The sequence below is a fragment of the Protopterus annectens genome, chromosome 2.part1 (assembly GCF_019279795.1).
Source record: "Protopterus annectens isolate FY-2018-M chromosome 2.part1, PAN1.0, whole genome shotgun sequence".
Classification (NCBI taxonomy): domain Eukaryota; kingdom Metazoa; phylum Chordata; order Ceratodontiformes; family Protopteridae; genus Protopterus; species Protopterus annectens.
In genome coordinates, this window is record NC_056729.1 from 1,665,498,266 (window position 1) to 1,665,515,729 (window position 17,464).

General features: G+C 39.4%; 1 protein-coding gene across 1 annotated transcript in view; it reads left to right on the top strand.

Annotated features, from left to right (window-relative positions):
* The window catches only part of PERM1 (PPARGC1 and ESRR induced regulator, muscle 1), a 256,708-nt gene that overhangs the window by 201,357 nt on the left and 37,887 nt on the right, over positions 1-17,464 (top strand). The window contains exon 3 of the mRNA XM_044063092.1: positions 4,332-4,448. Within this exon, the coding sequence (XP_043919027.1) occupies positions 4,332-4,448 (117 nt within the window). The remainder of the gene's footprint in view (positions 1-4,331; positions 4,449-17,464) is intronic.

Genomic DNA, 17,464 nt, shown 5'->3' on the forward strand with positions numbered 1-17,464 from the left:
GCCAATATCCTGGCAGATCGATTTAGTGCCAACTTCACCCCACTCTCACCCCCTAAAGGGCCCATCTCAATACCAAAAGAGTGCCAAATTCCGATAATCACGGCCACACAGGTAGAAACCGCACTCTCCAAAGCTAAGAATACAGCATCCATGGGACCAGATGATATCCCAGGCTGTGTACTACATGAACTACAAAATGAACTGGCACCTCACCTAAGTGTCATGTTTAATCATAGCCTCACCTCAGGCTTCGTGCCCACTGAGTGGCGCACAACTACAATTATCCCACTCCACAAGGGAGGATCCACCTTGGATCCCGGGAACTACCGTCCCATCAGTCTGACAAGCCTGATTTGCAAGGGCATGGGATGCATTATCATGGAACTTATAAACAAAGACATTGGCAACCTTCAAACACTGGACCCCTCCCAGTTTGGGTTTGTGAAGGGCCGATCTTGTCTCCTGAATCTGATTGACTTCTTTGAATCAGTCCCCAGAGCTGTGGTTGAGGGTAAGGCAGTCCACACAGCCTATCTGGACCTCGCCAAGGCCTTTGACACCATCCCCCACTCTGGAATCATAGATAAACTTACTAAGCTGGGCATAAATCCCTATGTCACTCAATGGGTTGCTAACTGGCTTACTGACAGAACCCAGACAGTAAAAGTAGCTGACTCCAAATCCAGCTCCAGACAAGTGACAAGTGGAGTACCTCAGGGTTCAGTCCTGGGACCACTCTTGTTTGGCATCTACTTCTCTGAAGTACAGGCCAACACTTAGGGACTCTGGCTAACAAAGTTTGCAGATGACTGCAAACTGGGAGCTATTATTGAATCCCCAAATGATGTGGATATTCTACAAAAGGGCCTTACAGAAACAGATGCCTGGTGCCAGAGCCATGGGCTCAAGCTTAATGCCAAGAAATTTATAGTTATCCCCTTTGGAAAAAAACATGTACCAATGAATTACCACATAGGTGGCAGGACACTAAACATCGAAAGTGTGATGAGAGACTTAGGGACACAGGTGGACAGTGGTCTCACTTTCGATAACCACATTGCCACAACAGTGAGGAAATCCTTCTATGTGGCACACCTCATCACTAAGGGCTTTTCATCCAGAAAAAAGGAGGTCATTGTCCCACTGTACTCATCCCTCATTAGACCCATTATAGAGTATAATGCCCCGTTTGGTATGTACCTCACAAGACATCTGCAACAGCTGGTAAGGCCGCAGAAATACCTCACTAAAAGAATCACAGGCCTAAAGCAGATGCCATATACTGACAGTCTAAAAAAACTTCAGCTATACTCTGTGGCATATCATCTACTCAGAGACGATTTCTGCTTAACATACAAGGCCATGTCAAACCCTGAGCTGTTGGACATGCTCCACTTAAAGAAATCCCAATCCCTCAGAGTCACATGCTCCAGGGATCTAAACCTTGTCATCACAATGAACAAAACATGCTGGAGGGATAGGTTTCTGACCCAGAGACTCCCCATACTCTGGAACAGACTGCCCATACATATCAAGCAGAGCGCCTCATTGGCCCTCTTCAAAATGAACCTTGATGATTGGATGGGAGATAGGAAATTCACCCTGGGGATCATGTCAGGCTAGACAGGGGCCTGGAGAAGTAAATATTGTGGGAAGAAATATCCAGGGAATTGTTATGGCTAGGCTTGCATAGGCCCTATGGCCGATAGCCTAGTACCAACCTATGAACCTATGAACTTATGTTTATATAGATTTTCAAATATTACTTAGAAAGTTTAATGAAGTAGGTTTAACTTTGAATGTAGATAAATGTGATGTCTTTTTTTGTATTTATGATTGTCTGCCTTCTATTACGATATTGGGGTAACTTTTGGAACTAATGTGGTGTTATCACAATGGGAATAGTTATTGTCTAAGATACAGGCTGGACTATGCCAGTGGAAATTTTTTCCACTGTCATTTTCATAAAAAAAGTACTTGTGTTGCATAAATTTGTTCTTAGTAAATTGTCTTTTGTAAGTTCAGTTTAACATTTTCCAATAGGGAAGGGAAAACAATTATTGATTTTTTTTTAAATTTTATAGGAAGTCAATTAAATCCTTTTAAAATGAACATTGTGTATTGTAATAAAAAGAATGTGGCTTAGGTTGTGTAATCCCATTGTATTTCTTGCATCTCTACATCTATATAAAATCTTACTGACACATATCTAGGCATACTGATTTGATAGGATGATTTTAAAGGTATAAATATGGACATATTTGGGAAAGTGCATTCTTAGGTAAAAGAAAACATTCTCAATTCATGAATATGAAAAAATACATTAACAAGATGTTGGAAAATTATTCTGACTGATTTACCAAGACATATGAAATTAAAGTTATAGATGCATTTTTATTGTACTAGACCATGGGAAACTTTACCTGTGGGTACTAGACAAAGTTTAACTGAAAGGAAAAGTAAAGATTTGTTAACAATTTAGAAATTCAAGATTTTATGATGGCTTTTATTAGGTAAATTAATAGTTAAGGGTCATATGTTATAAAATGTTAAGTCTCAGAAAGATTGTGTTCTGATTGTGAAGAGGAAGAAACCTCTTTTTATCATGTCCAAGGGTTGAGTTATATTGAGATATGATGCTAACTCAGTTTAATTTGAATGTCCTCAAATCTATTACAACAAATATATTATTATATGGCCATTCTGATTGTAAATTGTAAAGTGTTTGGGATAATTTTGATGAGGTCATTATTAATGCTTCTTGGATATTATGGAAAATGAGATGTAAAGAATTGCTACATAACAAGCTGTGAAACTGTTCCTTAACTCACGAGAAATTGAAAAATGGCATTGACACAAAAGTATGGAAGAAGTAATTTTTTGTTATTAAATTTATTTTTTATTCATTTTCTTTTATGCTTTGATCATGTTTATGTATATGTTGTTATTTCTGCTGTGTAAATTTATGGATGAATCCGATAAGTTTTTTCAATCAAAAGTACAGTATCCCTATGCTTTTCGATAGGTGCTGTGGGATTTTTTACATCTACCAGTGTTATCACTAACTCAGTCAGATGAGGCCTTGGTGTAACATCTTATCCAAAGGATGATACAGTCAGGAGTGCAGCACCCTCTTTATATTGCACTTGTCAGTCACAGTGTCACAAATCAATTTACCTGGTATGGGAACAGAACCCACAGCCTTCTGCGTCAAAAGAGAGAGGGTGCTACCTTTTGAGCTAAAGTTATGCTGATCCCTTACCATACCAGCTGTCTACTCAGAGATGCTAAAGCTGCAAGTAATTCCAAATGTGCAGCTCAAATCTTTGATGTTAGAGTGTTTGCTTATGAAGGCTGTGCCTTTCAAAGTCATTACCATAGTGGCTTCAGGAGTGACCTACACAAAATAAGAATCAGGGTTTTTTTGGATATCTTTTACTGCTGTCATTGCACCGCATGTTTTCCTGTCTTGTATTATTAGTTGTATGTTTTACATTTAAGCAGTGTATGTCTGTACGTACATGTATTTTATTACACTGTGCCTAGTTTTTAAGCGCATAAATAAATCTGAGTTCCTCATAAAATGTGTGGTTTTATGACAAATCACTGAAAACTGAACTTACCAAACAATGACAGAAATTTTAGACTTCTAAAGATTATGCATACTGATGCAAAACATGTTATTATAACCATTTTCTAAGAGTATAAAAGCAATATTTAAAACATGTCCCTTATTTTCTACCATAAACCCCCTAGATTTTGTTTAAGCATATAAGCAGAAGTACATTTATTACTATTGCAAATAGCAACAATACAGTTGTAAAGAAAATAAAATAGTCTTTTTTTCCCCAAGAAAAAAATATATACAATATATAAAACATGTCTGTGAGATATTAATTAAAACAAATTGTAGTACTCCATAGAGGAAAGCTCAGTTATTTATGGCTTTGTCCAGAATTCTTATACTAAGAGCTTGACAAGATGAAGGCAGTGGATGGATCAGGTAGCCATACTCAGGCTCTAATATAATCAAATTAATGCAAAAACTGAAGGCTGCATGATAGAAAGAGAAGATCACTCAGAGGTGAGTAAGATGAAGCTGATATTAACTTAGAATGACAGCAGATCTGTTAACTGAGGAAACTGTCTGGCTATGAGAAAGGGTTGTTATTAGCCATCAACATTTATTACTCTGAGTCCATTTCAAGTACAAGATTAGCTCTTGGATATGCTAGACCTTAGGTCCAGTTTTCACCCGATGCAAGTATTTACTTCCCATTTACATATGATTCCCGATAATGTTAATCAGTTTTATTCATTTCATTTTTCAGGAAGGCACACGTCTCGCATGGCATTTGATCAGACAGATATGTGTTTAGCATGCATTGCACTGGCATCCTGGGCTACAAAATCAGCTAATTTGCAATCAAAAGATACATGGAAAACAGGTATGTTTATCATTAAATTCACAGGTTTAGTTATGTAATATAAATTCAAATATGTATTATATTAATTTTGTTTAATTTGTCAGAATGGTGGTCATGAATTAAGTTTTAGAATGACTAAGACAGACCAAAAATGTGATTATCAAAGGACCTTTTAGGGTTTTTGTGTACTGTCCTTTAACTCATAACATCCGAGTGATGCCTCCAGGTGTATCTGCAGTTAACTCCTGCTAATGCCTGTAGATGTCAAATATTGTTTATACGTATTTGCATCAATAATTCCAAAACCATGGTATGTACAATGTTTTAAAGATTTCATCTTAAAGCTTACACAATGGCAAACTCAACTGCATTAATATTTGACTACTGTCTAGTGCAGGTAAATAGATATTAACATTTGTTTTATGATATTAATTTATTTTTATATAATTTTCATTTTTTTTCTAAATAGCTCAACAACCAAATAACAGACAGACCTCCTTAGCCTCATATGAAAGGTCTCAGCTAGATGAATAAAATACTGCTGACAGGATGTGTGTAACTTGAGTGGTTGCTGAGATATTGTAAATTGTTTACAAAATATAACAAATGTAATAGTTACTTTGTTTACTGTGACTAATAGGTTCATAGGTTCATAGGTTCATACTAGGCTATCTGCCCAAGGGCATTTATAAGCCTAGCCCATAGTTATGTGGCTTTCGCCACCCCTTTAGTTTGAATAAAAACTATGCCTATCATTTTGCTGTGCCTCTGTCAAGCAGTGACGCTGAAGTAATCCCTGGGGTATATCTGCAATCTCCCATCCATTGGTCAAGATTCCTCTTGAACAAGGCCAGAGAGGTGCTCTGCCTCACATGTACCGGGATTTTGTTCCACAGCATAGGGAGTCTCTGGGTGATGAATCTGTCCCTCCAGCACGTTCTATTTATAACCGTGTCAAGGTTTAAGTCTCCGCCCTTGTGGTTCTGAGGGATCTAGATTTTTGAGGTGAAGCATATTCATCAAATCTGGGTTTGACATGGCCTTATATGTCAGGCACAGGTCACCTCTGAGCAAGCGGTATGAGACTGAATAGAGCTGGAGTTCTTTCAGTCGGGCAGCATAAGACATATTTTGAGACCCTTTATCCTTTTGGTGAGGAACTTTTGGGGCCTTTCAAGCTGCAGCAGGTGTCTGGTCAGATACATTCGAACGGGCATTGTACTCAATCATAGGTCTAATAAGTGATGAGTACAGGGGACGATGACCTCCCTTGATCTAGATGTGAATCCCTTCATGATCAGGTGGGTGATATCGAAGGTTTTCCTAACTACTTTAGCAACATGAGTGTCAAACGAAGGCTACTGTCAACCTGGGTCCCCAGATCTCTGATGACTTTTTCTGTGCTCAGTGGATTGCCACCTATATGGTAGCTAGGGGTAACCTTGTTTTTCCCAAAGGGTATGACTATGCATTTTTGGCGTTTAACTTCAGGCCATGGCTCTGGCACCAGTTATCCATTTCTGTGAGGCCCTTCTGGAGGATATCTGTGTCAGATGTGTTTTCGACTATGGCCCAGTTTGCAGTCATCTGCAAACTTTGTCAGCCATAACCCTCCTGTGTTTGCTTGTACTTCAGAAAAGTAGATGCCGAACAAGAGTGGACCCAGGACTGAGCCCTGTGGGACACCACTTGTGACAGGCTTTGAGTCTGACATGGCTCCAGCAACTCTGACCCTGTGGGTTCTGTCACTTAGCCAGTTTGCAACCCATCTTGTGATGTATGGGTTTACATTCAAGCTGATGAGTTTTTCGATGATACCTGAGTGGGGTATTGTGTCAAGGCCTTTGCCAGGTCGAGGTAGGCTGTATGGACTGCCTTTCCTCATCAATGGCCTTGGTGACTGTCTCGAAAAAGTCAACCAAGTTTAAGAGGCAGGATCTGCCTTTGACAAAGCCAAACTGAGTTGGATCCAAAGTCTGCAAGTTCCCTATGTCTTTATTTATGAGTTCCATTATGATCCTCTCCATGGCTTTGCAGATAAGGCTTGTCAAGCTAATGGGGCGGTAATTTCCAGGGTCTGTGGAGGCACCGCCCTTATGAAGTGGGACCACAGTCGCCGTGCGCCACTCCTTGGTGCGTATCCTGAGGTGAGGCTAAGATTAAACAGCTGTCCTAACTGTGGGTTTAATTCCTCATTGAGTTCATGAAGCACACAGCCGGGGACACCATCCGGTCCCATGGATGCTGTGTTTTTGCCTTAGTGAGGGCAGTTCTCACCTGGGCGTTGGAGATGTTTGGGGGCTACAATCCTCTGGAATAGATATCTCTCCTTTTGGGGGAGGGGAGAAGTTTGCACTGAACCTGTCAGCCAGTATGTTGGCAATGTGTGTAGGTTCAGTAATTTTCACATCATTTTGAACTAATTCTGAGCATATCTGGGAGTTTCCTCCTAGGTTTCTAACATAGCTAAAGAAGGCCTTATGATTCTCTTTAGAGTCCTTGGCGATTTTTCTCTCAAAATTTGCCTTGGATGATTTTATGAGAGCTCTTAGTTTTTACTTATAATGATCAAAGGTGTCTTACCTTTCAAGGATTTTGCTCTATCTTGTAGTAGCTTCCTCCTTTTGTTGTAGAGCTTGTTTATGGCTGGGGTCCACCAGACTGGACGCTTGCCTTTGGTACAGAGAGTCTTAGTTTTGTTTGGGATTGCCTGATCCATGCAGTCCTGTAGGTGCTGGTAGAAGGCATTTGTAAGTGATTCAGCGGTTTGAGTAATGTTTACCACTGGCTCAGGGGCCTTAAAGGAGACCACACTAGTTTTTAGAAGTGTGAAATCGGCTTTTGAGAAGTTTTTCACTGTGGTCTTTTTGTTTCAGGTGGGGCGGGATGAGGACCTCCAGCGAGATTAGTTTATGATCTGATCTCACCAGTGAGGGGTATACTTCGGTGTTGAACATTTTGATCCCATGTTCGTGATGATGAGATCAAGTATGTTTTCTCCTCTTGTGGGGATGGTGACTAGTTGTTCCATGGCATTTGAGTTTATGAACTCCAGGAATCTTTGGGTTAGAGTGTTCGGGCTTGAGTAGTGTTCCCAGTCTATATTAGGGTAGTTGAAGTCACCTAGTATGATGGTGTTTGGAGATACATTTATCCCTCCAATGTTTTCAGGAAGGCCATGTGAGGTTCCTGAGTTTGAGAGGGTGGCCTGTAACATGCTACAAATTGCAGAGCAGTCTTGCCTATGGTTAATTGCACCTGGATGGTCTCCGATGCATCATGCGTTGCCACCAACCTTGAGGTGTGGGTGTCCTTTATGAATATGGACACCCCTCCTTTCTTGGTGTTGTCCGGATTTTGGGGCCGGAATGCATGATATGAGGTGAAACCTGTTAGTGCTGGGGTGCTCTCAGGAGCCTTGAACCAGGTTTCTGTCACAGCACAGACATCGATGTTCTCCATATTGAGAAGGGCCTCGAGTGCGTGCATCTTGAGATTGAGACTTCTGGCATTGAGCAGCATTACCCTTAGTTTTTTCCTTTTGGTGTTCTAGGGTGGTAGGTTTAGAATTTGAGCCTTGCCTAAAAAGGCACTATGGGGTGGCAAGAGCCTTTGCCAATATCCGGAAGCCCAGGGTGACAGGTGCAAGCCGTCCCTTGAAGCAGCGTGGCTTGTCCAGCATGTCATCCCAGGCAGACAGACATTGGATCCCCTTTGAATGACACCAGAATTTAAGCCAATTATTAAAGCTGATCATCTTATCACTGTATTGTGGCATCATTCTAGGTGAAGGTAGGATACTGCTCAAGGTCAGGGTCATACCTGCCTGGGCTACATAATCAGAGAGCTCCTCGATGTCCCTTTCATGTAGTCCAAGGAGGTGCGTCTCAGGTCGTTGACACCAGCGTGGACAATGACTGAGTCGTACTTGTACCTGCTGTTGAGAGACCTGAGTGCTTGCGTTATGTGGCGGATTCTAGCGCCTGACAGGCAGCTTACTGTGACCTTCTCTTTACTCAGTCTGGTGAGCGGGACGTCAGTGTGTCTGACTATGGAATCACCAATGACAAGTGTGTCTGGCATTTTGTTTGGCCTTAAGGGCTGTGACTGTTTGACACTCTGACTGTGTGGTCTATGTGTTGCATGTGTTGGGTCGTGAGGTGGTAGTTGTTTGGGTGTCTGCTTTGGTGGCCTCTGCTGTTTTGGTAAATTTTTGATCAGAGCCTCCGAGTATGTCTTTGTGTGAGTATGTGTATGATTTGAAGTTGTGATGGTACCATGTGTGACTGGGTATGTATTGTGTGTGGTTACCTTCTCCTCCTGTCTGGTCTTGCCAGTCCTATGTTGAGAGAGCTCAGCCTCCAGTTTGGCCGTATAGTTGCATCTCGCATGTATTTGTGTTTTGTGGGAGAAGGAGAGGATTGTCTGTGTACATGAGGCAGTTGTAACATTGCCTCAATATTCCCAGGTTCACCAGTTGAGCTGGAGAGGACACTAGCAACTGATCCCTCGACATACTAGAAGTAGTAGATAAAGAGACTTTCAAAGGACTCCGGGAAGTGGGTTTTAGGCTGGTGGGGTACTATCTATAATAAGAGTGCTTTATCAAGGTGCAAGTACTGTAGGAGTAAGTGCTAGGCTTTACAGATAGAGAATAGTCTACTTGGGAATCAAGTAGAGATGAACTTTTCAGTTATAGGATATGCTGGTTAGATCAGCAGTACAGCTCGAGGAAGGTAGTTTTAAGGGAAAATTGGAAGAGTGGAATTTAGATGGCCCAAATAGTTTAACCTTGTTTAACCGCCGCTGCTCTTGTGTGCAACAGTGGTAACTCAGCTAAATCAGCTTACGCCGCTTTAGCGTGTTTTATAGCAGGGGCTGAAAGGAGCTAGGAATTGGCCCAAAACGACCAATGGACTACTAGTTTCTGGCTGAAACTTCACCAAATCAGACAAAAAGGCCGCTCAGTGCTTCCCACTCCCACTGGTAAGCAAAGAAACTTCCCTCCTTCCTAATAAGGCAATGGATCAGTAACAGGAACTAAAAACAAAGCCCAGGGATCAGCAACTCTGAAACTGGACTACTCTAGTTCAGTAAGGTGGGAAAACAAGAGATTTTTTTGTTTTATTACAGAGACAAGGAAAAACAGACAGTAAATGCTGTAAATCGGCTAGCGCACTTTAGTGTGTAGCCTACAGAAACAATTTGCAACAATTAGTAACTTAAAGTGCAATAAACAGTGTAAAATGCAGAAATCACTTAAAGTAGCAATAAAACAGGCGAAATGCAGTCGCTAGCTTAAATAACAGTGGGAAAGCCACAAAAATACTTATATCTGGTAGAAAGTCACTCTTTTAGCTCTCTGCTGCTTGGATCACTCTGCAGGCCACCACGAGGATCTGTGCTGAGTTGGTACAAGCTGGAAAACGCGTGTTTAGCGTGTTTTATAGCAGGGGCTGAAAGGAGCTAGGAATTGGCCCAAAACAACCAATGGACTACTAGTTTCTGGCTGAAACTTCACCAAATCGGACAGAAAGGCTGCTCAGTGCTTCCCACTCCCACTGGTAAGCAAAGAAACTTCCCTCCTCCCTAATAAGGCAATGGATCAGTAACAGGAACTAAAAACAAAGCCCAGGGATCAGCAACTCTGAAACTGGACTACTCTAGTTCAGTAAGGCAGGAAAACAAGAGATTTTTTTTGTTTTATTACAGAGACAAGGAAAAAAACAGACAGTAAATGCTATAAATGCTGTAAATCGGCTAGCGCACTTTAGTGTGTAGCCTACAGAAACAATTTGCAACAATTAGTAACTTAAAGTGCAATAAACAGTGTAAAATGCAGAAATCACTTAAAGTAGCAGTAAAACAGGCGAAATGCAGTCGCTAGCTTAAATAACAGTGGGAAAGCCACAAAAAATACTTATATCTGGTAGAAAGTCACTCTTTTAGCTCTCTGCTGCTTGGATCACTCTGCAGGCCACCACGAGGATCTGTGCTGAGTTGGTACAAGCTGGAAAACGTGTTTAGCGTGTTTTATAGCAGGGGCTGAAAGGAGCTAGGAATTGGCCCAAAACGACCAATGGACTACTAGTTTCTGGCTGAAACTTCACCAAATCGGACAGAAAGGCTGCTCAGTGCTTCCCACTCCCACTGGTAAGCAAAGAAACTTCCCTCCTCCCTAATAAGGCAATGGATCAGTAACAGGAACTAAAAACAAAGCCCAGGGATCAGCAACTCTGAAACTGGACTACTCTAGTTCAGTAAGGCGGGAAAACAAGAGATTTTTTGTTTTATTACAGAGACAAGGAAAAAACAGACAGTAAATGCTATAAATGCTGTAAATCGGCTAGCGCACTTTAGTGTGTAGCCTACAGAAACAATTTGCAACAATTAGTAACTTAAAGTGCAATAAACAGTGTAAAATGCAGAAATCACTTAAAGTAGCAGTAAAACAGGCGAAATGCAGTCGCTAGCTTAATAACAGTGGGAAAGCCACAAAAATACTTATATCTGGTAGAAAGTCACTCTTTTAGCTCTCTGCTGCTTGGATCACTCTGCAGGCCACCACGAGGATCTGTGCTGAGTTGGTACAAGCTGGAAAACGCGTTTAGCGTGTTTTATAGCAGGGGGCTGAAAGGAGGTAGGAATTGGCCCAAAACGACCAATGGACTACTAGTTTCTGGCTGAAACTTCACCAAATCGGACAGAAAGGCTGCTCAGTGCTTCCCACTCCCACTGGTAAGCAAAGAAACTTCCCTCCTTCCTAATAAGGCAATGGATCAGTAACAGGAACTAAAAACAAAGCCCAGGGATCAGCAACTCTGAAACTGGACTACTCTAGTTCAGTAAGGCAGGAAAACAAGAGATTTTTTTTTTTTTTTTTTACAGCGACAAGGAAAAAAACAGACAGTAAATGCTATAAAAACAATTCACATGCAGTGCAAGCTGGCACACTTGAGTATGTAGCAATATTAGTCCACACACAGTATGAAAAAATGTAATTAAATTAAAAAGGACTAAAAGCAAGTGCAGAAAGGGTTTATTAGAGAGAATGCGGTAAAGAGAAGGGACTGGGGGAGTGTCCTAGATCAAATCTACAGTGGGGCGGGCACTGCAAAAGCCACCAAATTTAAACTACATCCAAGAACAGGGAGGGGGGGGAAGACAGTTTCAACAGAGCTAGATCTGAGAAATCAGTCCAAGTTATAACAACCACAATAAAATGAAGGAAATATACTTAAATCAGCTTATGTCCAGTTGATGTATGCAGACAAATCTCAGTAGCAAGCAACTCTACTTAAAATGATTACCAGAGATGTAACCAACACAGGTTTTAAAGTTATCAGAAACCCCCAAGCTAATTAACACTTAAAGGAATTTCAGAGCAGTTTAACAACTAGTGCAGAGCTTCAGACACACACACAAGACAGTTTCAACAGAGCTAGATCTGAGAAATCAGTCCAAGTTATAACAACCACAATAAAATGAAGGAAATATACTTAAATCAGCTTATGTCCAGTTGATGTATGCAGACAAATCTCAGTAGCAAGCAACTCTACTTAAAATGATTACCAGAGATGTAACCAACACAGGTTTTAAAGTTATCAGAAACCCCCAAGCTAATTAACACTTAAAGGAATTTCAGAGCAGTTTAACAACTAGTGCAGAGCTTCAGACACACACACAAGACAGTTTCAACAGAGCTAGATCTGAGAAATCAGTCCAAGTTATAACAACCACAATAAAATGAAGGAAATATACTTAAATCAGCTTATGTCCAGTTGATGTATGCAGACAAATCTCAGTAGCAAGCAACTCTACTTAAAATGATTACCAGAGATGTAACCAACACAGGTTTTAAAGTTATCAGAAAACCCCCAAGCTAATTAACACTTAAAGGAATTTCAGAGCAGTTTAACAACTAGTGCAGAGCTTCAGACACACACACAAGACAGTTTCAACAGAGCTAGATCTGAGAAATCAGTCCAAGTTATAACAACCACAATAAAATGAAGGAAATATACTTAAATCAGCTTATGTCCAGTTGATGTATGCAGACAAATCTCAGTAGCAAGCAACTCTACTTAAAATGATTACCAGAGATGTAACCAACACAGGTTTTAAAGTTATCAGAAAACCCCCAAGCTAATTAACACTTAAAGGAATTTCAGAGCAGTTTAACAACTAGTGCAGAGCTTCAGACACACACACAAGACAGTTTCAACAGAGCTAGATCTGAGAAATCAGTCCAAGTTATAACAACCACAATAAAATGAAGGAAATATACTTAAATCAGCTTATGTCCAGTTGATGTATGCAGACAAATCTCAGTAGCAAGCAACTCTACTTAAAATGATTACCAGAGATGTAACCAACACAGGTTTTAAAGTTATCAGAAAACCCCCAAGCTAATTAACACTTAAAGGAATTTCAGAGCAGTTTAACAACTAGTGCAGAGCTTCAGACACACACACAAGACAGTTTCAACAGAGCTAGATCTGAGAAATCAGTCCAAGTTATAACAACCACAATAAAATGAAGGAAATATACTTAAATCAGCTTATGTCCAGTTGATGTATGCAGACAAATCTCAGTAGCAAGCAACTCTACTTAAAATGATTACCAGAGATGTAACCAACACAGGTTTTAAAGTTATCAGAAAACCCCCAAGCTAATTAACACTTAAAGGAATTTCAGAGCAGTTTAACAACTAGTGCAGAGCTTCAGACACACACACAAGACAGTTTCAACAGAGCTAGATCTGAGAAATCAGTCCAAGTTATAACAACCACAATAAAATGAAGGAAATATACTTAAATCAGCTTATGTCCAGTTGATGTATGCAGACAAATCTCAGTAGCAAGCAACTCTACTTAAAATGATTACCAGAGATGTAACCAACACAGGTTTTAAAGTTATCAGAAAACCCCCAAGCTAATTAACACTTAAAGGAATTTCAGAGCAGTTTAACAACTAGTGCAGAGCTTCAGACACACACACAAGACAGTTTCAACAGAGCTAGATCTGAGAAATCAGTCCAAGTTATAACAACCACAATAAAATGAAGGAAATATACTTAAATCAGCTTATGTCCAGTTGATGTATGCAGACAAATCTCAGTAGCAAGCAACTCTACTTAAAATGATTACCAGAGATGTAACCAACACAGGTTTTAAAGTTATCAGAAAACCCCCAAGCTAATTAACACTTAAAGGAATTTCAGAGCAGTTTAACAACTAGTGCAGAGCTTCAGACACACACACAAGACAGTTTCAACAGAGCTAGATCTGAGAAATCAGTCCAAGTTATAACAACCACAATAAAATGAAGGAAATATACTTAAATCAGCTTATGTCCAGTTGATGTATGCAGACAAATCTCAGTAGCAAGCAACTCTACTTAAAATGATTACCAGAGATGTAACCAACACAGGTTTTAAAGTTATCAGAAAACCCCCAAGCTAATTAACACTTAAAGGAATTTCAGAGCAGTTTAACAACTAGTGCAGAGCTTCAGACACACACACAAGACAGTTTCAACAGAGCTAGATCTGAGAAATCAGTCCAAGTTATAACAACCACAATAAAATGAAGGAAATATACTTAAATCAGCTTATGTCCAGTTGATGTATGCAGACAAATCTCAGTAGCAAGCAACTCTACTTAAAATGATTACCAGAGATGTAACCAACACAGGTTTTAAAGTTATCAGAAAACCCCCAAGCTAATTAACACTTAAAGGAATTTCAGAGCAGTTTAACAACTAGTGCAGAGCTTCAGACACACACACAAGACAGTTTCAACAGAGCTAGATCTGAGAAATCAGTCCAAGTTATAACAACCACAATAAAATGAAGGAAATATACTTAAATCAGCTTATGTCCAGTTGATGTATGCAGACAAATCTCAGTAGCAAGCAACTCTACTTAAAATGATTACCAGAGATGTAACCAACACAGGTTTTAAAGTTATCAGAAAACCCCCAAGCTAATTAACACTTAAAGGAATTTCAGAGCAGTTTAACAACTAGTGCAGAGCTTCAGACACACACACAAGACAGTTTCAACAGAGCTAGATCTGAGAAATCAGTCCAAGTTATAACAACCACAATAAAATGAAGGAAATATACTTAAATCAGCTTATGTCCAGTTGATGTATGCAGACAAATCTCAGTAGCAAGCAACTCTACTTAAAATGATTACCAGAGATGTAACCAACACAGGTTTTAAAGTTATCAGAAAACCCCCAAGCTAATTAACACTTAAAGGAATTTCAGAGCAGTTTAACAACTAGTGCAGAGCTTCAGACACACACACAAGACAGTTTCAACAGAGCTAGATCTGAGAAATCAGTCCAAGTTATAACAACCACAATAAAATGAAGGAAATATACTTAAATCAGCTTATGTCCAGTTGATGTATGCAGACAAATCTCAGTAGCAAGCAACTCTACTTAAAATGATTACCAGAGATGTAACCAACACAGGTTTTAAAGTTATCAGAAAACCCCCAAGCTAATTAACACTTAAAGGAATTTCAGAGCAGTTTAACAACTAGTGCAGAGCTTCAGACACACACACAAGACAGTTTCAACAGAGCTAGATCTGAGAAATCAGTCCAAGTTATAACAACCACAATAAAATGAAGGAAATATACTTAAATCAGCTTATGTCCAGTTGATGTATGCAGACAAATCTCAGTAGCAAGCAACTCTACTTAAAATGATTACCAGAGATGTAACCAACACAGGTTTTAAAGTTATCAGAAAACCCCCAAGCTAATTAACACTTAAAGGAATTTCAGAGCAGTTTAACAACTAGTGCAGAGCTTCAGACACACACACAAGACAGTTTCAACAGAGCTAGATCTGAGAAATCAGTCCAAGTTATAACAACCACAATAAAATGAAGGAAATATACTTAAATCAGCTTATGTCCAGTTGATGTATGCAGACAAATCTCAGTAGCAAGCAACTCTACTTAAAATGATTACCAGAGATGTAACCAACACAGGTTTTAAAGTTATCAGAAAACCCCCAAGCTAATTAACACTTAAAGGAATTTCAGAGCAGTTTAACAACTAGTGCAGAGCTTCAGACACACACACAAGACAGTTTCAACAGAGCTAGATCTGAGAAATCAGTCCAAGTTATAACAACCACAATAAAATGAAGGAAATATACTTAAATCAGCTTATGTCCAGTTGATGTATGCAGACAAATCTCAGTAGCAAGCAACTCTACTTAAAATGATTACCAGAGATGTAACCAACACAGGTTTTAAAGTTATCAGAAAACCCCCAAGCTAATTAACACTTAAAGGAATTTCAGAGCAGTTTAACAACTAGTGCAGAGCTTCAGACACACACACAAGACAGTTTCAACAGAGCTAGATCTGAGAAATCAGTCCAAGTTATAACAACCACAATAAAATGAAGGAAATATACTTAAATCAGCTTATGTCCAGTTGATGTATGCAGACAAATCTCAGTAGCAAGCAACTCTACTTAAAATGATTACCAGAGATGTAACCAACACAGGTTTTAAAGTTATCAGAAAACCCCCAAGCTAATTAACACTTAAAGGAATTTCAGAGCAGTTTAACAACTAGTGCAGAGCTTCAGACACACACACAAGACAGTTTCAACAGAGCTAGATCTGAGAAATCAGTCCAAGTTATAACAACCACAATAAAATGAAGGAAATATACTTAAATCAGCTTATGTCCAGTTGATGTATGCAGACAAATCTCAGTAGCAAGCAACTCTACTTAAAATGATTACCAGAGATGTAACCAACACAGGTTTTAAAGTTATCAGAAAACCCCCAAGCTAATTAACACTTAAAGGAATTTCAGAGCAGTTTAACAACTAGTGCAGAGCTTCAGACACACACACAAGACAGTTTCAACAGAGCTAGATCTGAGAAATCAGTCCAAGTTATAACAACCACAATAAAATGAAGGAAATATACTTAAATCAGCTTATGTCCAGTTGATGTATGCAGACAAATCTCAGTAGCAAGCAACTCTACTTAAAATGATTACCAGAGATGTAACCAACACAGGTTTTAAAGTTATCAGAAAACCCCCAAGCTAATTAACACTTAAAGGAATTTCAGAGCAGTTTAACAACTAGTGCAGAGCTTCAGACACACACACAAGACAGTTTCAACAGAGCTAGATCTGAGAAATCAGTCCAAGTTATAACAACCACAATAAAATGAAGGAAATATACTTAAATCAGCTTATGTCCAGTTGATGTATGCAGACAAATCTCAGTAGCAAGCAACTCTACTTAAAATGATTACCAGAGATGTAACCAACACAGGTTTTAAAGTTATCAGAAAACCCCCAAGCTAATTAACACTTAAAGGAATTTCAGAGCAGTTTAACAACTAGTGCAGAGCTTCAGACACACACACAAGACAGTTTCAACAGAGCTAGATCTGAGAAATCAGTCCAAGTTATAACAACCACAATAAAATGAAGGAAATATACTTAAATCAGCTTATGTCCAGTTGATGTATGCAGACAAATCTCAGTAGCAAGCAACTCTACTTAAAATGATTACCAGAGATGTAACCAACACAGGTTTTAAAGTTATCAGAAAACCCCCAAGCTAATTAACACTTAAAGGAATTTCAGAGCAGTTTAACAACTAGTGCAGAGCTTCAGACACACACACAAGACAGTTTCAACAGAGCTAGATCTGAGAAATCAGTCCAAGTTATAACAACCACAATAAAATGAAGGAAATATACTTAAATCAGCTTATGTCCAGTTGATGTATGCAGACAAATCTCAGTAGCAAGCAACTCTACTTAAAATGATTACCAGAGATGTAACCAACACAGGTTTTAAAGTTATCAGAAAACCCCCAAGCTAATTAACACTTAAAGGAATTTCAGAGCAGTTTAACAACTAGTGCAGAGCTTCAGACACACACACAAGACAGTTTCAACAGAGCTAGATCTGAGAAATCAGTCCAAGTTATAACAACCACAATAAAATGAAGGAAATATACTTAAATCAGCTTATGT